The 12,432-nt window shown below is 36.7% G+C and overlaps 1 protein-coding gene across 2 annotated transcripts in view; it reads left to right on the plus strand.

The window, feature by feature from the left end:
* LOC120773120 (phosphatidylinositol phosphatase PTPRQ) overlaps positions 1-12,432 on the plus strand; it is a 94,606-nt gene that overhangs the window by 80,686 nt on the left and 1,488 nt on the right. For both annotated transcript variants that reach the window (XM_040102115.1, XM_040102116.1), the window contains 3 exons: positions 3,588-3,787; positions 6,486-6,556; positions 6,614-6,748. In XM_040102115.1, the coding sequence (XP_039958049.1) occupies positions 3,588-3,787; positions 6,486-6,556; positions 6,614-6,748 (406 nt within the window). The remainder of the gene's footprint in view (positions 1-3,587; positions 3,788-6,485; positions 6,557-6,613; positions 6,749-12,432) is intronic.

Raw genomic sequence — 12,432 nt, forward strand, 5'->3', positions numbered from 1 at the left:
TTTTGATTCAAAAGAAAAATTGTTAAAAATTATTCAGTGAAAACTTTATGTGTGTTTCACACAAAGTGATCAATTACAGATTAAAACCACGAAGAGGTCGCGCTAATATGGGTTGGCGTTCTTTTTGCCATCAACGTATGGCAGCCCAAGCCACATGAACGAGTACTCCCAGCTTGCGATGACATACGTGTGAAATTATGGATCGCGATCAATCAGCAACCGATCGACGATGTCCCAGCACGACTTTTCATACAACAGCTATGATGTTGGATGGACTTTATCTTGACGCAACGTATGGTATACTATACATATGGTGCTGTTAAATGCTGGATGTACTCTGTTAAGTGGCTAAAAGAGGTTTGCCGCACGCACACATTCTTCTTTGGATGGTGGATGATGGTTCCACCAGATCAAATTGATGAAATCATTTCTGCGGAAATTCCTGATGCGGAGATAGATCCAGTATTATGCGAAGTGATGAAAACCAATATGGTTCATGGACCTGCGGACACCACAATCCGACTTCGGTTTGTATGTCTGACAATGTGCAAATGCACGAAACACTATCCACGTGCTTTTCTTTCGGAAAAGCAAACTGGAAACGATGGATAGCCACTGTATCGGCGTCGCTCACGAGACGACAATGGCAGAACATTTAGCATTCAATTTAGAGGAGTGAATATCGAAGTTGACAACACATGGATCGTACCATATTGGCCACAATTGTCTAATTCAGATTCAAAACTCATATCAATGTTGAGGATTGCAGTTTGGTGAAATCGATCAAATACGTTTGCAAGTATGTCACCAAAGAAAGCAACATGGCGATTATTGACCTTGAACGAGTTGAGATCAAGAAATCAAATGGGTCAATACGTGAACTGCAATAAAGCGCTTTATAGGATATTTACTCTTGCAATTCATGAGAGTTTTCCGACTGTTGTGCGTCTCGCGGTTCAAATTCATTTAAGTAATTGCGTATTGTGAATGGTACAGTGTGTGCAACTTTTTGAGAAGCAAGCCACATGACATGATAATCACTGGAAACAAATGATGGGCGATGCGATAGCCACTTCGCACGCCACTGAAGTTCGCATACTTTCCGCGAAGATCACTTCGATATATCAGCCTTCAAATTCGCGTCAGTTATGTGATACGAAGTCGTGGATTATCCAGTGGAATTTCTAAATTCTTTGGAGAGGCTTGGCATGCCGCAGCATTATTTGCGTTTCAAAGTTGGATGATTATTATGTTTCAAAATCTTCATGCGCCGAAACTGTGTAATGGAACCCGATGATAGTGACGCAGTTATCGAATACAAGTTGACAGCCATTTCAGTTCAAACGTATTCAGTTTCCAGAGAAAATTGCATGGATAGTCTCTTCTAGCGAAGAGGCATAAATCTGGAAATGCTATGTTTTTCACTCAGCCAGTAAACGTGGCGTATGCACGAGTTAGAAAACCATCTTCTCTGGACATTTACGGACCAGAACAGAAACCAACGGCTGCGGGGTCAGCTAGTTCGTAAATAAAATTTTTATTGCATTGAATAGTTTATTATATGAATAACAGTATAAAATTGTATATATGTGGGGTATTCCATACCAAATCGAGCACTTTTGTACCCGACCCCTTTAGATTTTGCTGAAACTTATCCATCCTTTCTACCCTTTGAAAAACATTTTTGAGAATTTTTTTCAAAATTTTTTGTCCAACTTCAAAAAAAGTTATGAATTTTTCAAAAAGAGGCATTTTGATTTTCAAATAGCCATAACTTTTGTAGAAATTGACTTTTAGGGATCACGAAAAAATTTAACACGATCAGTTATATAAAATAATCAGTTTTTATGTAAAATCATCTTTTTTTTTTTGAAAGTTGGCCTTTTTTTTTGTTTTACTCAAAAAAAAACTTCAATTAATTTGGCAACTATCCCTGCTAATCCCGGAGTGGGCCGATTTTTTTTTATTTCTTTCGTTTTTGAAAATTTGACAATTTTTTTTTAAATAAATTTTTTTGGAAGTTTGCCATTTTTTTTGTTTTTACTCAAAAAAAAACTTCAATTAATTTGACAACTATCCCTGCTAATCCCGGAGTGGGCCGATTTTTTAATATATTTTTTTTTATTTATTTAAAGAAAATTGGGTTCAAAAGTGGTCGATTTGGTATGGAATACCCCATGTATATTCGATAGTCGAAAAAGTCTTTTCGTATTTTGTCAATAGATGTCGTTGCAGTCGTATTTCGCCAGTGCTTCCAATCACATTATGTCATACCATATAGTGTTGGAAAGGTTCATTTAACCAAACAAATTAAATTCGGGGAAGTTGGAAAAAAGTTACAGCTGTCCAAAAATGAGTGAAAATAATGAAGAAATTCACTATACTTTGAAATGTTTGTATAAAAAATAGAATGCCAATGAAATTGTGGAAAAGATTGACCGGGACCGTCACATAAGCTGCTATGACATCGCTTAGGAACTTATCATAAATCATCAAATAGTTTTGAACCATTTAAAAAAGGCTGGCTACAAAAAGAAGCTCGATGTTTGGGTACCACATGAATTGTTTGTGAAAAATTTAATGGACGGAATTAACATCTGCAATTCTTTGCTAAAACGAATTGAAATCGAACTATTTCTGGAGCGAATGGTAACAGGAGACGAAAAGTGGATCAAATACTACAATAATGTGTGCAAAAGATCGTGGTCCAAGTGTGGTGAAGCTCAACAAATGGTCGCAAAGCCAGGAAGGACGCCTCGAAAAGTTATACTGAGTGTGTGGTGGGATTGAAAAGGAATCATCCACTCTGAGCTGCTCCGGCCTTGTCGAACGATTAATTCTACATTTTGCTGTCAACCACTGACGAGATTGAATCAAGCAATCGAAAAAAATGCTTCGTCTTCCATCAGAACAACACTACACGATGACTCGGCAAAAACTTAGAGACCTTGGCTGGAAAGTTTTGATGCATCCACCATATAGTTCATGAACCATCGGACTGTCATTTGTTTTGGTCAATGTGTAACTCCCTTAATGAAGTAAAATTGGCTTCAAAAGAGCCAGTGAAAATTACTTGTCGCAGTTTTTCCCCGAGAAATCAGAAAAGTTTTGCACTGATGGAATAATGTCTCTAGCGAACAAATGGCAAAAAGTGGTCGATCAAAATGGTACACATATTTGGTTCATTAAAGTTCATTATGAATATAAAAAAATAAATTGAAGTTTGATTAGAAAGACGAAAAGACTTTTTAGACTACCCAATATATATGCACTATATGTATATCTATACTAAATAAACATATAAATATACAATTGCACTTCCACAACTCAAAGTCTCTCTATCTCAAAGTTTGTTTTAGGAAAGTTAAACTGTATATATAATTGCTTGGATTCCGATCCTTTGGTTGACGGTTTGCCTTAAGTTATTTCTGTGACTTTGATTCTTGCAAGTTGCACCCGTACTGAGCCCTTCTTTACTTGTTTTAATATATGTATTTTACCAGCAATAAGTAATAATAAAATAATAAATACATTTAAAAAGCCTTAGTTTTGGTATTGAACTATTTTTTTTTTTTTTTTGATTTTAGGCAGAAAGATTCATGTCATGTAATCGAAGACTCACTTGGCGACATTGCCGGAAAGACTTTTGTTATGTACTTTAAAACACTAACTAAACCAGAAAAACTAATAAGAGAGTATAAAGAATTGGCATTTGTTGCGACAGATCTCAGCTATTCGGCATCAGAAAAAGGATCTAACAAAAATCGATACACCGATATATTCCCATGTAAGTACACGTATGCTTTTTTTAATATTCAAAGTTTCCAACGAAAAAATTCTTATTGTCAAAGTTTCTATTTCCTATTTATCGGCATACAACGAACCCTGGAGGACGGGTATTTCTGTGTTTTTTTTTTTTTAGTAGGAGGAAGCATCGAAAACCGGAGTACGGGACTTTAATCCGCTAAACCTAACCCCAACTCAAGACTCTCGCTCGTAACCACTAGATAAGGTATTACTTCATGGGAGTGAAAAGGCATTTTACATCTCCTCTATATCATAGACAGACTGACTCTTATTCTACTGTAGCTGTCTTAATATTGTCGTGATGGAAGTAGCCGCTTCGCGAACAGCTTCCCATTTCTCAGAGGACTGACACATAAGTGCAGTCAAACTTTCCACCGTTAAACTACCATCTAGTCGTTGGCACAAGTGCATTGAGGCCAAGAGGGATTACTTTGAGAGGGACGACATAAATTTTGAAGTATAAATTGAGAATTTTAAAATTATGAACAAAGTCTTACTGTTTGCCCACAGTGGTAGATGCTCAAGTCTTAATTTACTACTTACTTAATTTATGATTTTCGTTTATAACAAATCCCGTTCATACGTATCAAATTATTTTCTAGGTCGGCTTTAAGTAGCTTAAGATTACTATAACAAAGTAAACCTCATAACTATTACTAAAGTTATTAACGAAACATTGTAATTTTGACATGTTGTCATCGATAAACTGTTCCGGAACTTCGTTCAGACTGACTTTCCCTGTCGTTGTTGTTAATGTTATTGTTTTAACATGTATGACCTTTTCGTAAAATATTCCAGATTTTATTAAACTAATTGATGAACCAGTGTCAGCTAAAAACTTGAAATATTTGTTTGTTTTGGGGCCATCAGCCTCCGCCGCTTTGTTATTCTTCAGACGCGTAATTGCTATTCGAACTTCTTCATCGGTCGGGCAACGAAACGTCCGCTTCATCATCATCGATTAGGGATTGGGTTCACCATCTCTTGGTGTTAAGCTTTCACTGCTATTCAACAGGTTGCAGAAGTGTTCCATCCATAATTTCAGTATGCTCTGGCCATCAGTCATTAGATCACCTCTGGAGGTTTTATAAGAGTATAGTCCGGTCTTAAAACCTTCCGTTAGGTAACGCATCTTTTCGTAAAATTTTCGAACATTACCTCTGTCGGCAAGCTTGTCAAGCTCTTCGTACCTAAACATTTCGGCATCTCTCTTTTTTGTCTGCAAATAAGTCTGGCTTCCCTCTTCAACCGACTGCGCCAGTAAAATTAGTTGTATTATTTTTAGTAGAGAGAATATTTTTATTTATTAAAATGAAAAAAAATATATGATTTACATTATTTGACAATGTAATTTTGCGATTAAAGAATAAGACTTAAAAACAAATTAAACAAGTAAGAAAGAGCTAAGTTCGGGTGCAACCGAAGATTTTATATTTTTGCAATTTGCAGGAATAAAAGCCAGGGAAATACCTTATAATGTAAAACGTCGACTAGAGGATCGGTATCTAACATTTTTATACATATGTGCATACTTTATATATAATATAACTTATATATATTCGGCATAAGATTTCTTAGAAAAACCAAACTCATTATATGTAGTATATGGGAGTTGAGGTAGTGTCGATCCGATTTTAGCTATTAACTATTATTATGCCATTAAAGTACCTCACTACACAATCACCAATCATATGGAGTAAAGTCAACCGGATGTTCGAAAATCCTGGTAATGTTTATATGAGGGCTAGAATCATAATTCTGCCGAGCAGCCTATTTTGATCTAATTTTTAATATAATTATTTAGTATCGCACCCATTTCTAGGCTGAAAGGTTTTTTATGTTCACAATACTACTATTTCAACAACAAAAAGTGTGATGTACATACATACATATACACTAGAGTGATTCAAAAACAAAAATTTTTTTTTTTTTCGTTTGGTACTCGGAAAAATAGGTTCTTAGACACCTCTAAGAAAGCCTCTCCAAACATGAGTTTTTAATTGTAACGGGAAGGTCCTCCTACATACAGTTTTCTATTTTTTCTTATTATCAGATAAAAAAATTTATATCTCGCTTCCAACTATTTAAAAAACTGTATTGTTTTTTAGATTTTGTAGGAAATTGAATGCTCTACAAAAAAGGTCCAACATGATTTTTTCGTAAACCCAAACGTTTAAAAGATATTAACAGTTAAAGTTTGATTATTTTTGGGAAAATATTTTATTTCTTATAAATTTTATAACTCAATGAAAAAAAATTATTATGAATGATGAAATTCACAGTTTTGTAGGAAATTTACTGCTCTATAAAAATGGTCTTATATGATTTTTCGATTAAGTTAAGCGTTTACGAGATCGTCAAACATCAATGCATATTAGGGTGGATCAAAAAAAAAAATTTTTTTTTTTCGTTTGGTACTCTGAAAAATAGGTTCCTAGACACCTCTAAGAAAGCCTCTCCAAAAATCTGTTCATAATAATTTTTTTTCATTGAGTTATAAAATTCATAAGAAATAAAAAATTAAGAACCTATTTTTCCGAGTACCAAACGAAAAAAATTTTTTTTTTTTGAATCACTCTAATATACACAAATTTATCTTTATTTGTACGGACTCTAATTCTTGTTTACTGTACAAGCTTTATTTATATTTGGATTGTAATCAGCATGTCTAATTTCAGATGATAAAAATCGAGTTTTATTGGATGTTGATGACGAAGGTTCCGACTATATTAATGCGTCTTTTATTGACGTGAGTAAATGCGTTAATCTGATTTTATGCTGATGTTTAGAATTCGATTATTTATAGGGTTATAAAATAAAGAAAGAATACATCGCTTCACAGGGTCCCAAACCTGAAACCACTATGGATTTTTGGCGTATGATTTTGCAATATAATGTTCGTGTAATTGTAATGCTAACTCAATTTCAAGAAGGAACAAATGTAAGTGTATATATGTATTTATACTTGTATACTTTATTTCTCGACGTTTTATGGTATTCAGTTGATATATTTGAATGCCTTAAGATTAAAAACTGTTACTTGTATAACCTTTTCTTAATTTTTTTATAAAAAAATAGTTGGAAACTTCCATTTATACATACTTTCCGATTATAACAGGTCAGATCCCCGGTCTGGCAAATAGATGGCGCTACTACAAATAAATCCATATGATTTTTAGTTAGCCCTAACCTTCAAAAGACGCGAATATAAATTTGACAGCTCTGTGCAAAGTTGTTGCCGCACGAGATCATTTTTGACCGAAAACAACTGAACGAATCAAGTGGAATTTAGAATTGTGCTACATGGGAAGTAGAAGTGGTTGTTGTCAGTTTTGTTTATTTTCACAATGAGACTTAAGAATATAAGAAGAATACTACGTACTAAATTTGGCCGAAACCGGTGCGTCGGATCCCGAGATATGAGATTTCACCAAAAAAGTGGCCGTTCTCCCGCCCATAGTCCAATTTTCACACCAACCCAACCCACAGGTGCCCCTTGCTACTAAGATAAATCATAACTTTATACCTTAATTTTGTGCTTAGTTATGGCCCTTTAGATGTTTTCGGTTAATGGTGATTGTAGGCGTGGCAGTTTCAGACGACGCCTATCTACGAACTCGGAATTATTTTTTGTACTAAAGGACCCAAGTACCAAGTTTCATCAAGATATCTCAACTTTTACTTAAGTTACAGCTTGCACGGACGGACTGACAGACAGTCACCCAGATTTCAACTTTTCTTGTCACCCTGATCATTTATGTATGTATATAACCCTATATCTAGCTCTAACGCCTAGTTTTAGGTGATACGTACAACCGTTAGGTGAACAAAACTACAATACTCTGTAGCAACTGGTTGGAAAAAAGTGTCGACAAACAAAAACAACGGAAAAGCAGCAGGTTGCGTCGAAAATTTGACCTTGTAAACAGTTAGACAGCTGGAGTTTATTAATGAATATACACAAATCAGCAAATATCAGCAGCTACACTTAGCATATTTATTACCTTAAAACATTGATGAATACTCTGATAACACTCATAAAAAAGAAATCGGGGGGTAACATATCTAAAAGTCTATTGAAACATGCAAACTGATGTTCACATAATACGCAAGACAAAAGTATAATCGACAAATAATAAATCAGTAAAATTAATTTCACAAGAAGAACTTATTAAAGTAAATACCTGCAACTTTAAAATTCATTTTAAATACACGAAATCAGACCTCTGTAGCGAGTGTTTACGTCCATTCCGACGACTTGACCTAGCAAGCTTAGCCACTGTCTTTTAATTCACTGTACTATGATTGTCGTCATTTATCTCATACAGCGCATCGTTCCATCGAATACGATATTCGCCGTAGTCAACGCGCAAAGGACCACAACTCTTTGGCAGAACCTTTGTCTCGAAAACTCGTATCATCGACTCATCAGTTGTTGTCATCGTCTATGCCTGTGCACCATCGAGAGAGGACTTTACTTCTCAATTGCCTATCTGCTCCATTGCCATTGATTGGATAATCGTTTTCACCATCTCCTGGTGTTATTCTTTCACTGCCATTCAGCAGGCTGAAGAGGGTTCTAGAAGAGTATGCACTGGTCTTGAAACTGTCTGTTAGTCGTCGCATCTTTTCATACACTTTTCAAGCATTACCCCTTTCGGCCAGCTTGTCAAGCTCTTCATACTCACGCATTTCGGCCTCTCTTTTTGTTTGTCTGCAAATATGTCTCGCTGCCCTCTTCACCTTCCGGTATCTATCACATCCCGCACGTGTTGTGGTCGATAGCAACGTTGCGAGATAAGCAATCTGGTTTCTCTCCATTGCGACACGGTACTTCTCATCGTACCAGCTTTTCTTTTGCATTTTCCGAAAAACTCTGGTCTCGTGTGAAGCTGTACGTAAAGAGCTTGAAATACCGTCCCACAGTTCCCTTATACTGCAATCATTGTTGATGAGTGCTCTCAGAGGCCAATAGTGCAAGTCGAGTAGAAAATCGTTGGGCGGTTTTTTTTTTGTGATTGCAGCTTCTCGACGTCGAACCTCTTTGTGTTTGTTGACGTGCTTTTTTTGCTGCACAGAGGCGGGTGGGTATCTCGGCCGAATCGATGTTAGAACCTCGGAGCTTACGCACGTCTTAAACACTGGAGACGTGTCTTCCGTCTATTACAACATGAGCGATGTGGTTGCCGCTTTTCTATCCGTAGACAGCCAGGTAGTTTGGTGAATTTTTCTATGCTGGAATCTAAAACTACAGATACCCATATTTCGGGACCCGGCGAAGTCGATCAGCCTCAATCCATTTGGAGATGTTTCTTCGTAGAGGCTGAATTTACTTACAACTTGCACTCCTGGTCTTTGAAAGCACTCATCAACAATGATTGCAGTATAAGGGAACTGTGGGACGGTATTTCAAGCTCTTTACGTATAGCTTCGGAAAATGTAAAAAAACAACTAGTGCAATGAGGAGTACCGTATTGCAGTGGAAAGAAAACAAAAACAGACTGCTTATCTCGCAACGTTACAATCGACCGAGGACATGCTCGAAAAGATGCGGCGAGTAACGTAAGTTTTCAAGACCGGAGCATACTCTTGTAGAACCCCCAAAGGTGATCTAGTCTCCGATGCCCAGAGCATACTTAAATTATGGAGGGAACACTTCTCCAGCCTGCTGAATGGCAGTGAAAGTACAACGCCAGGAGAAGGCGAACCCGATTCCCCAATCGATGACGATGGAGCAGACGTTCCATTGCCCGACCATGAAGAAGTTCGAATAGCAATTGCCCGCCTGAAGAACAACAAAGCGGCAGGGGCCGACGGATTGCCGGCCGAGCTATTCAAACACGGCGGCGAAGAACTGATAAGGAGCATGCATCAGCTTCTTTGTAAAATATGGTCAGACGAAAGGAAAGGAGACCCCACAATCTGCGCCCACTACCGTGGGATTAGCCTCCTCAACATCGCATATAAGGTTCTATCGAGCGTATTGTGTGAAAGCTTAAAGCTCACTGTCAACAAACTGATTGGACCTTATCAGTGTGGCTTCAGACCTGGAAAATCAACATCCGACCAGATATTCACCATGCGCCAAATCTTGGAAAAGACCCGTGAAAGAAGAATCGACACACACCACCTCTTCGTCGATTTCAAAGCTGCTTTCAACAGCACGAAAAGGAGCTGCCTTTATGCCGCGATGTCTGAATTTGGTATCCCCGCAAAATCCCCTGATTTCGTGTACCAAGGCTATATATAATTTCAAAAGTCTCCATCGATGCTTGGCGCACTGAGGTACCACTCTTGACACATTCTGGCCAAAGTGCTTTCCAGAACGAATTTAATGTTGATACCCTTAACTTTTCTTTGGCCATTGCAGCATATGTAATGCAATCCAAAATAAAATATTTTTTCCTTTGTCCTTTGGTTGTCCTTCTCTACTACATCTAAATTATGTTGGAATGCTCGTTGAATATAATAAAGCTTAAACGTAGCAATTATACCCTGATCTAGTGGTTGAATCAAGAAAGTGGTATTAGGTGCAAAAATATTACTTTACGAGTAACATTTGGATGCTCTAAAACGTGATGCATTGGCGCATTATCTATGAGCAAAAGCATTTTAAATTAAGACATTTCTGTTCCATATATTTTTTTTATAAATTATTTCTTTTTTTAAACTGTGTAACTTCAAATCCGTGTAAAAAGAAGACGGGTAAAAAAAGAGTGGGGTGTATTAATGTTCAGGCTGACGATTCGTCTTTAACCCGGGTGACTTTATGTCTGACCATCCGTGCCATATAAATTCTGAACAAAAAGTATCCGGAAATTGTAAATAAAACGCAAAATATTTAATTTAATATTTATTTTGTCGCCTCAAAGTAATTCCCATCACAAGCAATAAACGATTATTCCAGTCCTCGAACAACTTTTCATAAGCACTTTTTGAGATGGCCTTCAGCTCCTTCAGCGAATTTTGTTTTATCTCTTCGAACGACTGAAAACGTTCGCCACAGTACGGCAACTTTAGTTTGGGCAAAAAAAAATCACACGGAGCCAAATCAAGTGAATACGATGATGCAGCAAACTCCGAATATCGAAAAAACTGTGTTTTTCTTTAGTTTCGGTTCGTTTTTTTCCCTCCATTTCGATGATGGTTGAGTTGTTTGCATGTCAAACTCATAAACCCATATCTCATCGCTAGTTTTAATACTCTCCATGAATGTGGGATTGGAATCGCTTCATACAAAGAGACCTGCTTTCGGTACTCTTTTTGAAAAAAAAAAAACAAGAACGCGTTTCATACCTATCATCAACTAAAATCATCATCACATCAACTAAAATCATTCGAACGCACTAGCGAGAGATGTCGATCTCTCTTGCCTCTAACACTTGCTTGACGATTTTCAAGCACCATATCCTTCACTTTTTTAAATTCGCAACGAATCCGCACACTTTCAATATAACTTAGTAAAATACCAAAATGTATTGTAATCCATTCACGATTTCGTTGAACAATGAATTTTGAATTCTTTCTCAACATTTTTATACTCTTGTAACATGATGCTAGAGAGAATAGTAGTTTTGTTCACCTAACCTAATCAAGATAGATGGTAGGATGACCTAACGGATTTTTGTATCACATAAAACTAATCAAGATAGATGGTAGGATGGATGGCATGTAGGTTCATGGTGTATAGTACATATATAAATGATCACGATGACGAGATGAGTTGAAATCCGAACGACAGTCGTATTGTCTATCTATCCGTCCGTCCACCTGAATAAGCGGTAACTTTAATAAACCTTAGCACCTTGATTTATTTACTTAACTTGGTAAATATGTACGTTCGGATTGCGATTGCGGATTGCGAAGATGAGTTCATAGTTGAGCGTAAACGGATCTCTGCTATGCAAACAAAACCTCATTGATTAGGAAGCTAAGCTCCAAATTGAAATACAAAACTGCAATTTGGGGCAGAAGATTGCAATGGTGGGTGCCCCTGTAGTTTGATTTTTTTTAATGGCGTGCCCAGCTCTCTAATTGGTTTAAAGTACATATCTGCAAAACTATTCAAGCTTTATCCTTCTAAAGGCCGAATTACCTCTTGCGATAGCGTGGAAATATATGAATTCGAATGATAACTTCGTCCAATCCACATATGTATAACGCGCTTATTAAAAACTAAACTAAAAACGAGAAAGCTTGATAGAAAGGGTGTCAAAACCGGGCAATAGGCGTGAACCGCTCAAATTACGGTGCATAGGATTTAGATATTCCCATCTTACAGCGTAAAAATGGGCGAAATCGGACATTAAATTCCATTTAATTATTTAACTTTTCAGTATAAATCAATCAATATATCCTAATAAAACTTTGCACAATTAGTGAGGGGACCTCATAACTAAAAATAGTCTAAATCGGACATTAACTGTTCAAGCCCCCACCGAAGATGTAAACCCAAGTTTCTTTAGCGACTTTTCACTAAATATATTGACTTATTTTGCAGGAAAGAATTCAAAGAACCCAATTTCCGAGTACTTCTTATTTATTGTTTTTTTATTGGCTTCTAAAACTTAAAGAGAATCTGGTTGTTCGGACAGTATTGTTTATTTACCGCATCACTCAGATGAA

The sequence above is a fragment of the Bactrocera tryoni genome, chromosome 3 (genome assembly GCF_016617805.1).
Source record: "Bactrocera tryoni isolate S06 chromosome 3, CSIRO_BtryS06_freeze2, whole genome shotgun sequence".
NCBI lineage: Eukaryota > Metazoa > Arthropoda > Insecta > Diptera > Tephritidae > Bactrocera > Bactrocera tryoni.